The sequence below is a fragment of the Suncus etruscus genome, chromosome 15 (assembly GCF_024139225.1).
Source record: "Suncus etruscus isolate mSunEtr1 chromosome 15, mSunEtr1.pri.cur, whole genome shotgun sequence".
Classification (NCBI taxonomy): domain Eukaryota; kingdom Metazoa; phylum Chordata; class Mammalia; order Eulipotyphla; family Soricidae; genus Suncus; species Suncus etruscus.
Window position 1 is genome coordinate 52,885,262 of NC_064862.1, and position 19,233 is coordinate 52,904,494.

A 19,233-nucleotide genomic window follows, 5' to 3' on the forward strand; every position below is an offset into this window, starting at 1 on the left:
GGGAAGGCACTTGTCTTACATGTGGTTGATCAGGGTTCTATCCTTGGCATCCCATACGGTCTCCTGAGCCCCACTAGGAATGATTCCTGAGCTGAGAGCCAGGGCACAGCTGATATGGCCCAAAAACAACAACAACAAAAACAATAACATAAGTCAGTAGGTTCGGGGATGATAAGGTGAATGAGAATAAAGTGCCCAGGATGTGGCTCAAGGGACAGAACACAGGTGATGTGATGTCCTGGGTTTGATCCCATACACTGTGAGTCTCACCTGTCCCCACCACCAAAGGGTGGTGGCATGTCTCAGTGACAACATAGATCACGTGTCTGCAAGTTCCAATATGCAGAGGTGCTTCCACGAGAACCTCTTGTTCTCTCCTCTGCCCTATCTTCTCTCTTGCCCCAGGTCTCAGAGTTGGGAATCTCCTACAGAGAAGAGGGTGGATCCCCAAAAAAGGGAGGCTACTTGCAGTGAACAGAGTCAGGGTGGATAGGAGGGGGCAAGACCCTGCTGCGTCCCCACCAGCTCTACAGCTCTCACGATGTTGGTCTGTGTCCTAATGCCACAGTATCCTGCCTCCTTGCTAGTAGTTGGCGGGTGAGATTTGGGCCTGGGAGCTGTGCAATGACTGAGTAGCACAGGCTCAGGCACTTTCCTGCCCCTCCACCCTGGAGCCGGGTCCTTCCTCCCCACCTCTCCCCCACTGCCTCCACAATGACACAGGTGTCCAACAATAAGTGACATCCTCTACCATGTGATTATAATTCCAGCTGTTGAGTATCCCCAACACAGATGGATGGAGGCAGGGCCTGGGTCTGAGGTGGCTGCACAAGGACTGGCTGAGTCTTAGACATAGCAAAGGGGACACACTGTCCCCCCAGGAAAAGTGTCCCCAGAAGCACATCCTTTTTGGCTGCCCCTTGTCCCGAGATCAAACATCCCCCCATCCCCTCACTTTGAGCCCTAAAACCTGGCTTGCTTGTTCCATGCTGCCATACCCCACCTCATTCCTCCATGGCCCTCAGCTCCCACCTCTGTGCTCCCCTTTGTTTCTGCCTCCACTTCTCACCGCCTTTCCCCAGCTACCTTGACTGCCAGTGTATGCACCCATGAGAAACTTTGTCTGGTGCTGGGGTTGTGCCAGGGCTGGGGATGTTGCTGGGGAGGGAGGGGGAGAGCAAGAGAGAGGGAGAGAGAAGGAGGGAGAGATAGAGAGAGGGGGAGAGAGAAAGAGGCAGCAGCTGGCAGAGATAGATGCTGGTGTTATCTCATGAGGGAGCCCTGAGATTTTGGGCGAGGGAGGCAGACTGGAACCTACCACCTCATTGAACGCTTGGGTGGACAAAGGTTAGAAAATCCATTCTTATGTGGACTTAGGTTTCCAAGAGAAGCAGCTTGTCAGAAGGATCTTATTCAATTCTTGGACTTGATTTTTATGTTTTCTGGATTTTTTTTTTTTTTTTTTGTTTTTTTGGTGGTGGAGCCATACCTGGCAGTGATTAGGAATTAATCTCTTGTTGGGTTGAGTACAAGGCGAGCACCTTCCCTGTGCTCTCTCCAGCCATGGCAGTTCTGCACTGCTCGCATTCTCCCCTTTCCTGTCCATACCACTGTTCAGTTCTCAAGCGCCATCAGGCTCCCTGCCTCCTCCCTAGGCTAGTGCTCCTCTGCAGGCAGGTCTACCATGGGAAGGAGGAAATAGAAGTATTTTGGATGCAGCAATACCAAGGCATCTTGCCCTCTTTGAGTTTATGGCATTTCCAAGCTCAGGTTGGAGCAATTGGATAGCCGGGAGGTGTTTGCCTGCCTTGCGTGCTGCTGACCTGAGTTCGATGATCCCCTAAACTCCAGTGGTGACCCCTGAGCACAGAACCAGGAGTAAGTCTAGAGCACAGCTGGGTGTGCCCCCCTTCCAAAACAACAACAAAAATAACAAATTCTCTTCCATCTGCCTGACTTACAACAGCTCTGGGGAGGCAAATAAAAGGAGCCCTATGTGGAATATACAATCCATAACCCCCACACTACTGCCCAGGGCATGAGTAATCGCTCACACCTTTCCCATCCTGCAGCCTGAAGGTTCAGAGTGACAGCCCAGCCACTGATATTTCTCCTGTGGCTCCCACCCATTATGAGATGGGGTGCAGCCAGATAGAATCATGTCTCTAGCCCTGATATTATTTTCAAAAGCCAGACTTTTCAGTGACAGCCAAATGCCCAGAGGCAGGGATGTGGCCAAGAACCAGGGACTGGTCATTTTACTTGTTACTGGAAACAAAAGGAATGAGGGAACATTTCTCAGAAGGCCGAGTAGTGGTGGGAGACATGGAAGAGACCCCAGTGGACTTCCCTGTCTGTGCCCTACACATGTCTTGGGCTCCCCCTCTACTTGTTGAAATGCTGCTTGTCCATGAAACCCTGAAAACTGGGGGCTGGAGTGATAGTACAGCAGGATGGACGCTTGACTTGTACATGGTCAATCCGGTTCAATCCTCAGCATCCCATATAGTCCTTCACACTTTGCCAGGAGTATGCCTTGAGTACAGTTGTATGTGACCCCCACCAACAAGCCCTGAAAACCCTTTCTCCTTCAATAACTCCATGCCCAGCATGTCTCTTGCCTGACTGCTTTGCCTTTTAGCCTGTAGGGCTACTGATCTGCCTTCGAGCCTCTGAGGGAAGGTGGGTCACCAGGTCCCATTCCCATAGGAAGGACCAGAAGTTTCCATTGACCAAGAGGTCATCAAGGATAAAGAGCTGCTCTTGGTTCCCAAATAGACTTTTTGTCCCTGTTTGCCCAGCCTTTCTTCCACCCCACAGTATAGGAGATAGCAGCCAGCTGGGGGAATCTTGAGGAGTCAGGCATAGGGGGTCAGCTGTGGGCTATATCTTGGGGAATTGGGGGGGGGGGCAGGAGGCCAGTTGGGGGCTGTATCTTGGGAAATTGGGGGAAGCAGGGGGACTCAGAGTCGGCTCTGTCCAGCATGCTGTGGCCCTCTCATTCCTCCATCCCTCAGGTAGCTTCACAGGTGGTACGGGGGCCTGAGGTTCCCTGATTTGGTTTGACATTTCTGAGCCTGTGCAGAAAAACTGAGGTTTGCTGGGGATGCCCAGCAACTGGTGTGGCCTGAAACTGAGGCTGGAAATGGCCACAGGCACCACCCCTTATACCCTCGGGTATGGGTCAAGCCCAGCTGGATGTCCGGGTGGGTCGGTGACAGACTCTCATCTCTCTGGGCAGGTCTGGTGGCCGCCCTGAAGGTAGCCACACCATACTCCTTATACGTGTGTCCTGAGGGGCAGAACGTGACCCTGACATGCCGGCTCCTGGGCCCTGGGCCCAAAGGACACAATGTGACCTTGTACAAGACATGGTACCGTAGTGCGCACAGCAAGATGCAGGACTGTTTGGACCGCTGGCCCATCCGCAACCTCACGTCCAAGGACTTGCACCTCTACCACCATGGCCACCAGCACGCCAGCACCAACCAGAGCCTGGCCCGGCGCCATGGCATTGAGTCTGCCTCTGACCACCATGGCAACTTCTCCATCACGGTACATGGCCTCACGGCACGAGACAGTGGCCTCTACTGCTGCCTGGTAGTGGAGGTCCAGTACCACCACTATGAACATCGTGTGCATGGGGCCATGGAGCTGCAAGTGCAAAGAGGTGAGGGGGAAGAGGAAGGATATAGGGAGGTGAGGGTGCAGGGAGGGGAGGGGTGTCCAGCGTCCCAGACCCTGGAGTCACCCCAGGACCCTCTCTCTGGCACTTCTGGGGGAGCAGAGGGTTGGATGTGAGGAGGATGGGGTTGTGAGTTGGGGCTGGGGGTGGGAAACGGGGGTACAAGTCAGGGAAAGGCCGAAGGTTACTGGGGAAGAGAGGAGTGTCTAGCTGGGTGAGTGTTAGGGGTCACCTGTGGAGAGGTTTGTACCCCGGAGCAGGGACCCTGGGGGTGTGCATGTTACATGTATCTACATTTGTGTGTATATGTGTGCATGTACATGTGTGAGTGCTCCAGCTGGACAGCTCAGCTAAGTGGACACTACAGGGGGACGGACATCCTCTACTGACCCCCCCACTCATGAGGACTGCCTTTATTCCCACAGGCCAAGGAGCCCCATCCCAGTGCATCATGTATACATCCTCACCGAGAGAGTCTGAAAGTAAGGGAGGGATCTCTCCCCTCTATCCTCACCTTTCCCCTCCCCTCTTTTCCCTTCCTTACCCCATCTTTCTCTTCTCACCCCTCATCTCCCTTTCCTTCCTCTCCTTCACCACTCCTCCTCACCCTTCCATACTTCTTTCCTCCACCCCCTCTCTCTCCTCCCTCTTTCCTTCTCACCCCTTACCCTGCCCCTTCTCTCCCCACTGGGGGAGCTGTGCTTCTTCCCGGGAGAACCCAGGAGACTGCTAAGCCCTGAGACAGCCTCCACGTACCCATTTCATATACAGAGAAACTGAGGTCCAGGCAGTTAAAGGCATTTGCTCCACATCTCTTGGATGCAGAACCAGGAGGAGATGCTGAGTGCCTGGTCTTCAAATTCAGCCTGTTGTGCGGGGAACCTTCTCATCTCCATTCACACTCACTTGAGTCTTAAGAGATTCAGAGGGATGCAGAGGGAGGAGGTGGGTGCCAGGGAACTGGGCAGGATGGAGCTGGAGGTGAGGACTGGGCAGTGCTCTGGATCTGGGCTCTGAAGAAGCAGCTATAGAAATGAGGCAGTGGGGGGCTGGAGAGATAGCATGGAGGTAGGGCATTTGCCTTGCATCAGACAGATGGTGGTTTGAATCCCGGCATCCCATATGGTCCCTTGAGCCTGCCAGGAGCGATTTCTGAGCTTAGAGCCTGGAGTAACCCCTGACTGTGGCGGGGTGTGACCCCAAAACAAAACAAAACAAATAAACAAAAAAGAAATGAGGCAGTGGGGGCTATGGTGGGTGGGAAACCCAGGAATTTGACTGGAGAAAGCCAGTGTGGGACAGAAGCAAGTGGGGACAGCCTCTGCTCTCTGGCTGACTCTCACCCTTCCTCTCTGGCTGTCAGGTATGTGGGTATGAGCACTCTCAGCCCAGCCTACTCGGTGAACTGGCCCCCTGATGATCCATATGCTTCTGGGGGTGGGTGGCAGGGATGGGGGCACTTCTCATTAGAAAGTCTCGTGTTGGGCCCGGAGAGATAGCACAGCAGCGTTTGCCTTGCAAGCAGCCGATCCAGGACCAAAGGTGGTTGGTTCGAATCCCGGTGTCCCATATGGTCCCCCGTGCCTGCCAGGAGCTATTTCTGAGCAGACAGCCAGGAGTAACCCCTGAGCATCGCCGAGTGTGGCCCGAAAACCAAAAAAAAAAAAAAAAAGAAAGTCTCGTGTCAGGGCCGGAGAGATAGCATGGAGGTAAGACATTTGCCTTTCATGCAGAAGGTCATCGGTTCGAATCCCGGCGTCCCATATGGTTCCCCGTGCCTGCCAGGAGCAATTTCTGAGCCTGGAGCCAGGAATAACCTCTGAGCACTGCCAGGTGTGACCCAAAGAAAAAAAAGAAAAGAAAAAAGAAAGTCTCGTGTCTCGTCTCTGCTCTGAGACAGATGGCCCCAGGTGGTCTGCATGCCTGGCCTGGCCGCTAGTAAGGAGTTCGTGCATGGCGCTCCCAAGCATTCTCTCTCTCTCTCTCTCTCTCTCTCTCTCTCTCTCTCTCTCTCTCTCTCTCTCTCTCTCTCTCTCTCTCTCTCTCTCTCTCTCTCTCTCTCTCTCTCTCTCTCTCTCTCTCTCTCTCTCTCTCTCTCGGCCAGCTTACTTCTGCCTCTGTACACAGGAATTGCTCCTGGAGGTGTTCAGGAGACTCTATGGGATGCTGGGGATCAAATCCAGGTAGGCCATATGCAAAGCAAACACCTTCTCTGCTATGCTATTGCTCTGGCTCTCATTACAGCTCTCATTCTCTAACAGAACCTAGAGTCGCCCCACATTATCTCTGGCTAAAGGAAGGAGGCTGGGTCTGGGACTCTTCAGAAGCCAAGTCAGCCTTGGGTGTCCGAGAGCTGGGGAGGGGGGTGGGGGCATGCTGCAGTTTCTCATTGTACCCCAGGAAAAGGGAGTGGCAGTTCATCTCTTTCCCAGCTCTGCAGGTCGTTGGTTTTCTTTTTTTTTGTTTTTTTTTTTTTTTGTTTTTTGTTTTTTGGGCCACACCCGGTGGTGCTCAGGGGTCACTCCTGGCTGTCTGCTTAGAAATAGCTCCAGGCAGGCACGGGGGACCATATGGGACACCGGGATTCGAACCAACCACCTTTGGTCCTGGATCGGCTGCTTGCAAGGCAAACGCCGCTGTGCTATTTCTCCGGGCCGAAGATCGTTGGTTTTAATCCTGGCTAGCTCTGGGGAAAGGATGCTGTGTAGACTGTCCTCTGACAAGCCCACGGAGGTGCCTGGCAGGTCCTGGACACCCCTCTCTGAGTGTCAGGGCAGCACCACATTGCCCTGGACAGGTTTGGTCTAGTCAGCACCCTTGCTCAAGCCAAGACTGACCATGGGGAGGAGGGGACAGACCTGGGTCTACAGAGGGGCTCAAGGCGCCAGGATAGTTCCAATTTTTCAAGTCTTTCCCTTAGAGAGGGAAGGACAGGAAAGGAAGGGGAGTCCTTGCCTGAACACAGAGCCTTGCAGAGTGGGGTTGTGGAGGGACAGGCTGCCTAGAGCTGTAAGGCTGAATGATTGTCACTGGGAGGCCTCAGGGATGACTGGAAGGAGCACTTTGCAGTGTTTTTGAATGAGGGTTGCTAGAAAGGTCCCCCTCTGGAGTCAAGATACCCAGCTGGGTTTCGCAAGCAGATGCCTATGGAGGTTTCTGAACCACCAGCTGCTCCTATATTGTCTGAAAAATAGTCTCTTCTGTTGTGGTATGTGAACCACAATGCTTGAAAGCTTGTTTACAGCCTGGGGTTGTTTTGTCATACAATGAGATAAAAAAAAAATCAGCCTTTATCCCCAAGAAGTTCTGCACAGGCCAAGTTCAGCACAAGTCCTGAAGCTCCCAGGAACTGAGTAGACCACTGGACCAGTGGTGGTGGTGGTCTGAGCAGGGGGAGAGGGAGGGGTGTCTATCTGAGCCAGTGGGGGAGCAAGTGGGGATAGTGCTAAATTTAGGAAGGACATTCATTTTCCTTGGGTGGTGATTTTGACAACATGTTTGTGCCCAGATAAGGCTCCGGAGTCAGCAATGGGCTTCAAACCAACAACATGCCATCAATAGGATGCCAAAATCATGACAGAATTTCTGCAGAGCACTTCTTCCATGGCCCAAAAGGCCACGCATGCATGCATGGGTGTTGCTAGGAACGTGGGTAGAGATGTTCGCTTTCTCGAAGAAATGCCACCCCAAGAAATGGAGGCAGGATGGGGCTGGAGAGCTAGTATATCGGAGTGTGCATTTGCCTTGCATACAGCCAACCCAGGTTCAATCCCTAGTACATTAGGCATCCCTGGAATCCCTCTGAGTAGTGCCAGGTGTAGCCAAAACAAAAACAGAAACAAGAGAAATGCAGGCTGCAGGGTGTGCTGGAATCCACAGGGCCCCTAAGAGGCCCATTTCAGGCAAGCTTGTTGGGGAGAGAGCTTGTTGAGACAAGACAGGGCGGTACCAGGGATCTTTCTTAGATCCCATGCAAGAAGCCAGAGCTGACTCAGCAGGGGACACAAAGACTAATAAGGAAAAGTAATCTTTTTTGGTGGATACTTGTGTATCTGCACCTACAACTTTATTTCTTTGAGTATCTGACGAGAGGAGGAAAATAAAAAATTTGTTTGTTTGGGGGGCCATACTTGGCAGCGCTCAGAGGTTACTCACGGCTCTGTACTCAGAAATTACTTCTGGCAGTGCTCGGGAGACCATATGGGATGCCAGGGATCAAATCCAGGATGGTGTGTGCAAGGCAAATGCCCTTCCCACTGTGCTATCACTCTGGCCACCTCCTCCCAATTTTTATTCCTTGAACTCACTTGACTCTGAAACTTTGTGGCTGGGAATCTTTTTTTCCCTTCTGGGGCATCCTGAGCTGTCCCCAGGAGTCAGGGGAAGCCTCCTTCTCTCTCTTCCCCAGCAGACTTCCTCCCTTGGGTCAGTAGCTGGATCCACTCTCTTCAAAAAGGGAGCACTCATGTCTTCTGTGCCTCTGTGGGTTACTGAGGGTGTGGGTGTGGAGCCTGATGACAGATGCCTCCCATATCCTGACGGTCTCTGACAGGACTCTAGTGTCCACTGGGGAGAAAGGGTGGAAATGGGGTCTAACTCAGGTTCACCTCTGCCTTTCAGACATCACAGCTGCAGCACTGGCGACAGGCGCCTGCATTGTGGGTATTCTCTGCCTGCCCCTCATCCTGCTCCTGGTCTACAAGCAAAGGCAGGTGGCTTCCAACCGCCGTGAGTATCCTGGCACCCTTGGGCACAACAGGTAGGAGGGAGACACCTGCCTCAGGGCCTGTCTTGGCCCTAGTGTTAGCAGAGGTGAGAAGCTGACTTAGTGTCTCTGCCCAGCTATGGTAGTTGCTGGTCTCTGCAGAAAGAAGCCACTGACAATGGTGCAGGGCCTGACTGTAGGCTGGACTCCAGCCAGAAGTGCTGAATGTATGTGGAACAGGCAAGTTGGCATATAAAGATGCTACCACCAGGGCTGGAGCGATAGCACAGCAGGGAGGGTGTTTGCTTTGCATACAGCCAACCCAGGTTCCATCCCTGGAATCCAACATGGCTCCCCAAACCTGCCAGGAGTGATTTCTGAATGTAGAGCCAGGAGTAAGCCCTGAGCACCGTGTGGCCCAAAACAAAAATTAAAAATGCCACCACTGAGAGATTCTCCAGGGTTTGTTTCCAGGCTAGCTGATTTTACAACCTCGAAGACAGGATTATCAGGCAGCGGGGAGTTGAGCTCCCTTAGTTCAAGTCTTTCTTTCACCATCCAGAAACCTGTGATCTCCGTGGTGTGTGTGTGTGTGTGTGTGTGTGTGTGTGTGTGTGTGTGTGTGTGTGTGTGTGTGTGTGTGTGTGTGTGAACTAGTTGGACAGCACAGAACTCAGTAATTGGTAGTACTGGGACTCAAACACACAACTTCTCATTTGATTTTTCCCAGAAATCCCATCTGGAGATAAAATGGTGAAGCCAGACAGAGAGCCCATGTTTTGCCAACAGTCCCTACGAGAGTGGGCCACTGTGCTCCACACCAAGCACCTGACAAATGTCCAGGCATTGATACCCCACAGCCACCCAAGAGAGGGTCACAATACTGTCCTTATTTTACAGCTGATCACATTGAGGCATGGAGGGGTGAGAAAATGCACAGCTAGTCAGTGGGGGCAAGCTCTAATTGTGGTCTAATTGTGGTCAGACAGCCGTCGCCCCTCTCTTTTCTCTGACCCCACCTAGTCAGGCCCATGTCCTCTGAGAACAGAAAGTGGGGGACCATATATCCCTGGCCTATCTGTCTGTAGCCCTCCATCTCCCTGGACACCTCCATCTCCCCAGCACACTCCTCTGAGGTTCTCTGCCACCCCTCACAAGGTCACTCAGGGGCTCTTCATTACTCTCCTCCTGTCCCTATTTTCTTCTAAAACTCCCCTGGGCTGTGGCTAAAGCCCCCAAGGCAGTGCCATCTTGTCCCTAAGTATCCCAGGGAAGGGTAGGGTCAGCAAGCTGCCCCCAACTCCCACTCCAAGTCGCACTGCCCCTCCATGAAGGGAACTAGGAAACCATTTCCTGTTGGAGGAAAGGGGAAGCATTCTTGGGGAGCAGGGAGCTTTGTTCCCACTTGGCTGCCCCAGATCCTTTCTACCAGGGACCCAGATTTGGTCCAAGACTGTACCCATACCCCAGCCACACCTTAGCATAGTAGGCCAGAAGGGGAACCTCCAACTAGAACACTGGGCATGTCCTGAGGACCTAGGGAGCCCAGGTCAGCCCCAGGATCTCTGGCCTCATGTGCTAAGAAGGCGACTTCTCAGAAGAAACCATCGAACAAACAGTTCCAATTAGGGCCGTGCTGAGCTATACCTGGACACACCCCTTACTCCCTTTCTATGGCAGGTGACACTCCATAGTGCCTTCCCCAAGATGCAGTACCAAAGGGCCCAGGGTTTGGGTTTTCAGGAGATTGGGGCATGTGCTCAGACCCCAAGTTCAATCCACAGCTCCATGAGCATCCCCCACCCAGCACTCTGGGACTGGACCATGCACCAAACCATCAGGCCCAGATATTGCCTGGAGCAGCTCTCAAGCATTCCCATACTCTCTTTATTAGAAATGGAATTTCTAATCAAAATATTTTGGGGAGTTTGGGCTGTACCTGGAGTAACTCAAGCTGGTGCTCCTGGGAACATATGCACAGCGAGGTATAGAACCCAGGCCAGCTGTATGTAACAAGCAAATACTATCTCTCAAGTCTTAAAAATACTTGATTGGGGGGCAGCCATACCTGGTGGTACTTGGGGTAAAACTCAGTGCTGGGGGGTGAACTGGAGTCCCCTTCTGCCCAGCACAGATTCAGTCAACACTTTAAGTGACACTCCAGCCCCAACTGAAATGTCTTCAACCATTTCTCCTCTTAAAACATCAAGTAAGGGGCCGGCGAGGTGGCCCTAGAGGTAAGGTGTCTTCCTTGCAAGCGCTAGCCAAGGAAAGATCGAGACCGTGGTTTGATCCCCAGGCGTCCCATATGGTCCCCCCCAAGCCAGGGGCAATTTCTGAGCGCTTAGCCAGGAGTAACCCCTGAGCATCAAACGGGTGTGGCCCGAAAAAACAAAAACAAAAACAAAAAACAACAAAGCAAAACAAAACAAAAAAAATCAAGTAAGACCAAATGGACTGCATAGTCTGGAAAGTGCTTCTATGGCATAAAAAGTGCTTCCCTACAAGAGTGAGGTGTGATCTTAAACCTGGGCCACTGCCTGCTCTGTAGGGACCTAATAACCTTTTATGTGTTTGTTGTTGTTTTGGGGCCACACCTGAGGGCATTCAGGAGTTACTTGCTCAGATATTACTCCTGGCAGGCTCAGGGAATTCTATGGTATGTCAAGGAACTAACCTGGGTTGGCCGCATGCAAGGCAAACACCCTCTCTGTGCACCATTGTTATGACCCCATCACAGCCTGGTTCTTTGTGATTATTGCCACAAAGCAGGATAAGTTCAGTGAATGAAACTTCAGATGCCAGCATCAGACAAACCAGGGGTTACAGAGCTAGAGAAAAGAGGTACAGAATGGAGAAAGAGCTGTGGCAATGCCACAAATTCCGAGTGCTTGCTGAGGAGTAGCCACTGAAGCTCTGGGACAGGAGATCTCAGCAGGGGCTCCAGAGTTTCAGGCAAAGGGAAGAGGCAGATGCATAGAGCAAGGATGGAGTGAACAGGGAGAGAGGGTCATGGGGGGGGATCTGTATGTGTGCACTTGGGGCGAGACACTAGCATGGAGGGGTATGCACAGAAATAAACTACAGGAGTGGGAGAGAGTGGGCTGGGAGCAGAGATCCAGTGCAGCCTGAGGTACAGCGCCTAGCAGGGTGCAGGAAGTGAGAGGCTCTGGGCCCTGGCTGGTAAACAACCGTGCATATTTGTCTACTTGGAGATTTCAGGAACTTGGGTGCGACTTCCTCGTAAAGGTTCTGCTCTCGTGCCCTGCCCTTATTGGCTTTCCGATCCAGAGCAGCACCAAAAACCTTGATCTTGGTGGGTTCATGGGGGGGGGGGTGGGGGGCTGAGGAGGAGCCTGAAGGCTGTGAGAAGAGGGAAGTTGGGGCTATGGCCTCTGGCGGGTGGCCATTTTGTGGGAGAAACAGGGCAGCAGAAACTTGGAGGAGGAAGAGAAAGTGAGTATGATGACTGAGAAGGGATGGGGTGTCTAGCATCGCCGAATCCCCTGAGTTCCTCTAAGGGAATGTCATGTCACCTTGAAAGCCACCTCATGAGGCAGCATAGAGTGGACAGAGCAGGTAGCCACCAACCAGATAGATGTCATTATCCCAATGACTGTCTCTCACTCAAAACCAGGGTTAAGAGACAAGCAAGAAATGGCTTGCTTAGGAACCAGCCTTTTGGTCCCTAAAATCTAGGCCCCAGTGTAGTAAGGCTGTAGAAGAGAGCTTTGGACTCCTGGTGACAAAAAATCCTCCACACGTGTTCAATGCAGACTGAGTCAGCTGGAAGGACAGACACAGACGGCATTGTTGACCTAAGTGGATTGAAGTGGTGCCCAGGGCTGGGCTTGATCCTGTTCTCCAAAGGGCATTTGTAGTGGGTGTGAGGGGGGGTCTCAGGAAGCCTCCCTTTGTGACCAGTTTCTCTGCCATCTGTCCCCAGGTGCCCAGGAGCTGGTCCGGATGGATAGGTAAGCCCTGGAAGTAATGACCCCTTGCTGCCTGGCCTGAACATGAAGCCCAGACTCTCATCTTACTTCTCCTGGGCTACGGTTCTGGTGTTATCTGCACTGCACTCAGACTGTGGCTGGAGCTGATGTGTCAGGGGGCCAGGGAAACATGTTAGCAGGTCCCCCTCCCCCTCACCACTCCCCTGCACTGGGACCTTTTCTGATTTGTTTTGGGGCCACATCTGGCTATATTCAGGGATCACGTCTGGTAGGCTTAGGAAACCCTAGGTGGTACCAGTGATAGAAACAGGGTCAGCCAGGTGCAAGGAAAAGCGCTTGAAGCCCTGGACTCTTAGGAGGACCCCTTGCCCCTCTCTCAGCTCCCACAACAGACGGTGGCATCTATAGCTCAGAGCTAAGGTGGTTCCAGGTGCTCCCTGGCAGGAGGAGGCATTTCTAGTTATCGGGCCTGATGGCTGCCTTGCACAACTGACCAAAGCAACATCTGTTCTGCCTCTGAGGCCACACACCTGTCCCCTCACGTAGTGGTTTGTGCTGTGATACCCGGCTGGGGATCTCCATGGTCAGCCACAAGAGTGAGGGACGAAGAGGGGGACATGGCTGAAACATGCAAAGAAGGCGAGCACAGCTGGAACATCTGGAGGTGTTGTCCAGGCCCATGTGGGCTGTAGGTTCTGGTATCATGCACAGGACATGCATACTATGAAGCCTAGCACAGTGGACACACTCAGGGTGGAAGGAGGCCCACACAAAAGGATAGCTCTGAGAGCGATTCTAAGTTTGGGGGGTGGGGATATATCCCTATTGGCCCCCATACCTCCCTCTTTTCTCTAGCTCATGATGCAAGGGATATGTACCCTACAATACTCATTCCCATGACCAAGAATAAATCTGTGTCTAGATTCCTGCTTAATCTAGCTAGCCTCCCACTGTCCAGAGCTTAGGGCTCTGACCTCAGTTCATAATCCCCTTTCCTTTCCCCCTTATCTGTGGGAGCATCTGCTTCTCCCTGGGAAGGCTGGATGGAGATTGGGAGAAGGAGGTGGGAGAAGATAGAGCAGGAGCAGCAGAGGCTAACCCAGCCGTTCCTTCCCGATTCTTCCACAGCAATGCTCAAGGCCTCGATAATCCGGGCTTTGAGACCGCTGTGCCTTCCCAAGGGCACACCGAGGCCAAGCCCAGACCACCACTGACCTACGTAGCCCAGCGGCAGCTTTCTGAGTCCGGCCGCCATCTTCTCTCGGAGCCCAACACCCCCCTGTCTCCCCTGGGCCCTGGAGATGTCTTCTTCCCATCCCTGGGTAAGTGTGCCCCAACTCTCCCGGTACCTCACCCCTGTCTACAGAGCTCAGTTCCACACCTCACCCTTTTGGAAGACCTCATGCTCATGGGCTGGGACTGGGGGGGGGGGCGGGGAGGGGGAGGGGTGGTGGTGGTGGTGGTAGGTGAAGGGAACTCATATATATGTATTTGTATATATGTATATATATATGTACATGTATATATATAACATTATCAAATATATGTTTTGGTTTTTGGGCCACACCCAGCAGTGCTCAGAAGTTCCTCCTACTCTGGGCAGAAATTACTCTTGGTGGTACTCGGGGAACCATATGGGATGCCGGGAATCGAACCCAAGTTGGCTGTGTACAAGGCAAATGTCCCCCCCACTGTGCTATCGCTCCAGCCCCAGGGACCTCATATTTATTCAGTTCTTCTCTTTGCAGACCCTGTTCCTGACTCTCCAAACTCAGAGGCCATCTAGGGCCTCTGGGGACAATGGACAACTATGGTGGGCCCTGGGACAGGTGCCTCTGAGATAGGTCTGGCCCTACTGCCTTCCTTCCTGCTCTGCCTGTGATGCTTCTGCCAGCCTGCCGCCCATCTGGATGCTGGACTCTGTTTCCTGCATCAAGAACAAGGGGATGCTGAGAGCTACCTGAGAGCTGATGGTACCAGCTCTAGACTCCAAGTCAGCTCCCCACTAAAGCGCCCACATTCCCAGCTCTGGAAGCCACTCCCTCTAACTGAACACTGGGGACTGGACCTTGGGGAGATGCCCCTGTCCTTGCAAGAGACAGAGAAGGGGAATTGAGGGGGGCAGTGGGGAGGTGGACATAAGGAGCCCCTATAAGACTTAGCCCCTATAAGACTCATTCTGTAGAGACGCTGAAGTTACACCTGCCTGGCCCAAGACTCAGGAACCTCCTAGCCGACACCCCAGCATTGAGCTGTCAACAGATTGAGCAAGCTTGGGGCTTCTACCCAGAGCCCTGAAATGGGAAGTGGGTGTAGGCCTGCTGCCCACCATGAGCAAGTGACATCTTGAGCAATGGAGGTCAGGCCTGAGTCTGCATTTCCGTCTGCAGGGGAGGGGGCTGGGAAGGTGAGTACTGAGGCTTCCATCTTGGACCTCAGCTGCCTCCTCACATGGGGCTCAGCACAGTGACACTTGGGGATGGGAGAGGGGGCATGGCAGTAGATGAGGCCACTTGTCCTATTCATCCCCTCAGAGCAATCATGATGGGGGAAGCCCCCCCCCCCATGTACACATTAAGGACCTGGGCTTGCTCCAGACCCTCACCTCCTTCTGCTTCAGGCTGGCCTGAGTTTGTTTTTTCATAAATGTACCTAAGTAGAAGCCTTTGTGGGGTTTCATGACAGGGTTTAACACAGTGGGGAGGAGGGACTATGTGTCCTCTGGTGAAAAGACCCATCAGGACAGAGGGGCGAGTTTGGTGGGGACAGGAGGCTGCCAAGCTACACTGGTTGGCTCCAACCCCCTGGTGTACAAAGAGGTAGTACAGAGGGGAGGGAGCTTGCCTTGCACTCAGCCAAGCTAGGTTCAATCCCTAGGACCCCATGTAGTTCCCCAAACACTGCCCTTCTGTATGGGGCAGGGCAGGGGTGGAGGAGAGGGTGAGCATGGACTCCCCCAAGACTGGAACACCAAAGACCCTGGCCCCAGAGTCCCTCCCTCTACTCCATCAGCTGCCAAGCCTGCTCACCACTATGCTTTGGGGTGAAAGAAGTCTAAAGAGGCAAATGCTTGCTCTTATGGAAAAGTGCTGCTGTCCTTCTAGGAGGCTGCTCCCAACCTCAAGGCCAAAGTAACTTCTAAGAATTTGGCCGCCAGACAGACCCCAGGCCCGGCTGCAGCACCTGCCCCGCAGGAGGCCCAGGTTTCAGAAAGCTACCCACTTCCTCCCCACTTTCCTCCTGCTGGGCCTCCAGTTCTTCTCTGGCCTCTGACAAGTAGCTGCAGCTCAGTTTCGTGGTTTCCTGTTTTGAGTGAAATTTACTCTGAGTTCCAGGCTCCACCTCTTCTCAGACCACGGGCCACGCCCACTCCAGGCCACGCCCCTTCCCAGACCACAGGCCTGGCCCAGCTCCAGTCTCCACTCTCGCTAGGACCACAGGTCCGCCCTAAGGATTGGAGTAGGGAGGAAAAGAGCTTAGAGCAGCTCTCCTTGGCCCCTGTTGGGTGATGATGTATCTGATGGTGAGATCTGCCTGGGCCATGGTGGGCTGGTGTGCACAGTGCCTGCCCTCAAGGGGTTAGCTAGAAGTGGGCTGCAGGGCTGGGAGGGGTAGAGGCAGGCAGGAGTGGTCCCTGGGTGGAAAAGGACTGGAAATCAGTGCTTTTAGCCCCATTCATTTAGAGTTTGCAGGCAGTGACGAGCCTCTAAGGCTCAGTTTAGCCTCCTGCCTTTAGCCCTCGTCACCTCATCTTGAGAGTCTCAGAGGCTTCTGCTCAGGAAGCCGGTGAGGAGAGGACCTGGGGCAGATGTCGCAGGAACCCTGGGCCTACTTCTCCGACCAAAGCCATCCTGCCTAGCCCACCTGCCAAGCCAGGGCTCCCTCAGCACAGTGACCTGGGGCAGAGGAATGAGTGAGGGCAAGACCTTTTTCAGAGATACTATATTGGCAGGATTTGGGAGAAGGACCACTGAGGAAGGCAGAAATTCTTGCCTTGCCATTTAGGGCACTCTGAGGGATAGGTGGGGAGCGGTGGGAGCTAGTTCAGGGGATCCATAGGGACAGCAAAGGCAGACAGAAGAGCTGGGGTTGTGGGGATCCCAGGATGCTGAGCGTGAAGCCCCACTAGTCTGGCAAATGAGTGTCCTCATCCACAGAAAGCTGCTGGCCATTCCCTCAGCCTTCCCTGCAAGGGCCTTTACTACTCCTACACTTGGAGCTGGTTCTGTGAGCACAGGATGTGGGGCAAGGGTGGAGGTGATAGTTAATGACAGTCCAAGGGAAACCGAACCCAGCATTTGAGTTCTGTTCTCTGTCTCTGGACCACATCCATTTGTTAGGGTACCTCTGACTCCTTGCCAGTTTGAGCAGTTTCATAATCTGTTGGGGTCTCTTTTGCAGCAAGAATGCCCCAAGTCTGTGCATGCCGAGGGACAGAGGCATCCTCCTGTGTTGCAATTTCAAACGATTGGCATGGCTTCCAGGAACAGACATTGAGATTCCCAGAGCCTAATATGAAAGTGTCAGTAGCTAGTGATGTCTGCCATGGACAAAAACAGGACCTTTGGGAGTCATAGCATTGACTTTCCTGACAGCATCCTGTGCTTTATAAAACATCTTCACAAATGTTATTGTTTTTAAAGTTCTTCTCTCCTTAATCCCCAGGAGGCATAATTGTCTCTCTTCACAACATAGGGAAACCAAGGTCTAGATCTTGTCACAGCAAATGACTGGGTCTAAAACCTGAGTTTTTGCTCCTTCCTCTTTCCTGAGTGGCCTTAACAGCTAGTTCCTGGTTTAGCAACTACCATGAGAGAGAATCCTGTGCCCACCAGTTCATGCCAACTCAGTGTCCATCACCTCCTGCTAACGCCACTTTATGCCTGGCAACTCTGGAGCCCCAGGTTTGGTGGCTGCTGCACCTCACTTGTAGGGCAAGCAGGCGATGGCAAAGGGAGAAACTCTCAGCATGAGCCTTTGACCTCAGGGAAGAGCCAGTGGCATGTAATATGCCTCTGCACTGCAGAATATTGCTCAAAAAGCAGTGATGCCAAATAAAATAAAATACTAAATAAAATAAAATCTCAGCAGACAAGGGACAGAACAGAGATGGAGATAGTTGGGGAAACAGCACAAGGAGGAGCCCGACAGGGGTTTTCTGAACTGTAGTGGGGGGGGGGGGGTGAGTGACCTCACATACAACAACAGCAAGGCCAAATTTAATGAGTAGAAGAGCACTGGTCCTGACGGATGGAGTGGGTGTCCAGAGAACTGCCCACTCACCACTTCTTTTGCCTGTTAGAAATTGTGGGTCATGGTGCAGAGTGGATGGGGGGAGACTAACCATATCAGGTCCCTGAATTCCAGAGGTTGAGATTGGCATTCTACTCAGGCCCTTCCCCAGCAAGCCTCCCCTAAGTCCTGACCTTTCCATTCCCTTCTGCCCTGTCCTTTCACCAGGGCCTGGCCTGGCTTCCTTTTGCAGGGGCCTCTCTGATGGCCTCTCGACCCCTTCCCCCTCCTGACCTTCCTGTGGCTTGAAGCTGGACAATGACTTCCAGCTGGGTGGCACTCCATTGTATTACAGCCTTGGGCTGGCCCCACCCTGTTATTCTGGGTGACACAGGCCTGAGAACTGGGTGGGACAGCCAGGGATGCATGCAAAGTATGTCCGGCTCTCAGGAAACAGTGGAGCAGTGGGCATGCCAGGGAGAAAGAAGATATGGGAGGGCTCAGAGGATTTCTCTCTGCTTTGGGGAGGCACTGGATGGCTACATTCAGGCCATCTGCACCTAGAACTCCATTCAGTAAGTGGTGAGAGTGGTGGGCATCCCCCTCTTCCCACTATGCCCAAGGCTTATGTTTGGCTCTGGCCTCAGGGATCACTCCTGGCTGGTTTCAGAAGACCACAGGGGTGCTGGGGATGGAACCTGGGAGAGCCGTGTGCACTTGCTCACTGTACTATCTCTTCAGAGGGCCACTCATGCCCTCTGAAAACTTTATTGCTTGTGTTCCATTCTGTCCCAGAAATGCAATGTGTACAAGCACTGCCTGAAACACCTTGGGGTTCATGACATGTTGGGTTGTGAATTGTGGGTCAAGACAATACTCAGCAGTGCTTAGAAATCACTCCTGACAGTTCTTAGGTGATAAGATGTGGTTCTGGGGATCGAACCCAGGTGGAGGCTTCAGCTGTATACTTGGCATTCGTCCTCTTTGCAACCCCCAGGTTTATTTTTGGTTGTTGGTTGTTGAGAAACCTTTGACTAGTGTCCAAGTTCTCTCCCCAATGCTGAGCAATGGGAGCCCATATGGGGTGGTGGCCCTAGATGAAGAAGCTCTATGAAACACTAAGATGCAAGCAAGGTGCAGTCCAGGAAAACCATGCCTGGCTCCTGGGTCTGAGCTCCCGATGTCCCAGAGTAGACATGAAAGGTCACCAACATGGTCACTCTCCCTCTGCCTCTCATCTTTGACTTCCTGTGTCCAGCTAGGCTGACTCATATTTGGCCTGGGATCAAGGAGTGAATGACTCAGACTTGCTCTTCCTTCATTAAGGCTGGCCTGTACCAGGGAGAGGATTTGAACCATATGGAGAAGGGTAGGTAGGAAGCAAGAACTGTGTGGGGGTCACCTTGGATCTCTAAACACCCAGCTTCTTCATCCCCGTATACTAGAAGACCTTTGTGGGTTTTTGGGACACACACTAAAATGTTCAGGGGTTATTTTTAGGCTCGGTTAGGCTACGCTTAGGCAACCACATGGGATGCCGGAATTGAATCTGGGTTGACTATGTGCAAAGCAAGAGTCTTACTCACTGTTTCATAGCTCTGGTCCTATGATGAATTTTTTGGAACATGTGGTAGATCTGATGTGGTCCAGGACACTGA

General features: G+C 52.8%; 3 protein-coding genes across 4 annotated transcripts in view; 2 read left to right on the forward strand and 1 right to left on the reverse strand.

Moving 5' to 3' along the window:
• The window catches only part of VSIR (V-set immunoregulatory receptor), a 58,527-nt gene extending 44,095 nt beyond the window's left edge, over positions 1–14,432 (forward strand). For both annotated transcript variants that reach the window (XM_049789196.1, XM_049789197.1), the window contains 6 exons: positions 3,242–3,670; positions 4,111–4,167; positions 8,306–8,413; positions 12,337–12,364; positions 13,472–13,665; positions 14,092–14,432. In XM_049789196.1, the coding sequence (XP_049645153.1) occupies positions 3,242–3,670; positions 4,111–4,167; positions 8,306–8,413; positions 12,337–12,364; positions 13,472–13,665; positions 14,092–14,129 (854 nt within the window). In that variant the 3' untranslated portion in view covers positions 14,130–14,432. The remainder of the gene's footprint in view (positions 1–3,241; positions 3,671–4,110; positions 4,168–8,305; positions 8,414–12,336; positions 12,365–13,471; positions 13,666–14,091) is intronic.
• Positions 1–19,233, forward strand: part of SPOCK2 (SPARC (osteonectin), cwcv and kazal like domains proteoglycan 2) — an 836,669-nt gene that overhangs the window by 224,986 nt on the left and 592,450 nt on the right. The gene's annotated exons all lie outside the window — the stretch shown is intronic.
• Positions 1–19,233, reverse strand: part of CDH23 (cadherin related 23) — a 343,293-nt gene that overhangs the window by 41,844 nt on the left and 282,216 nt on the right. The gene's annotated exons all lie outside the window — the stretch shown is intronic.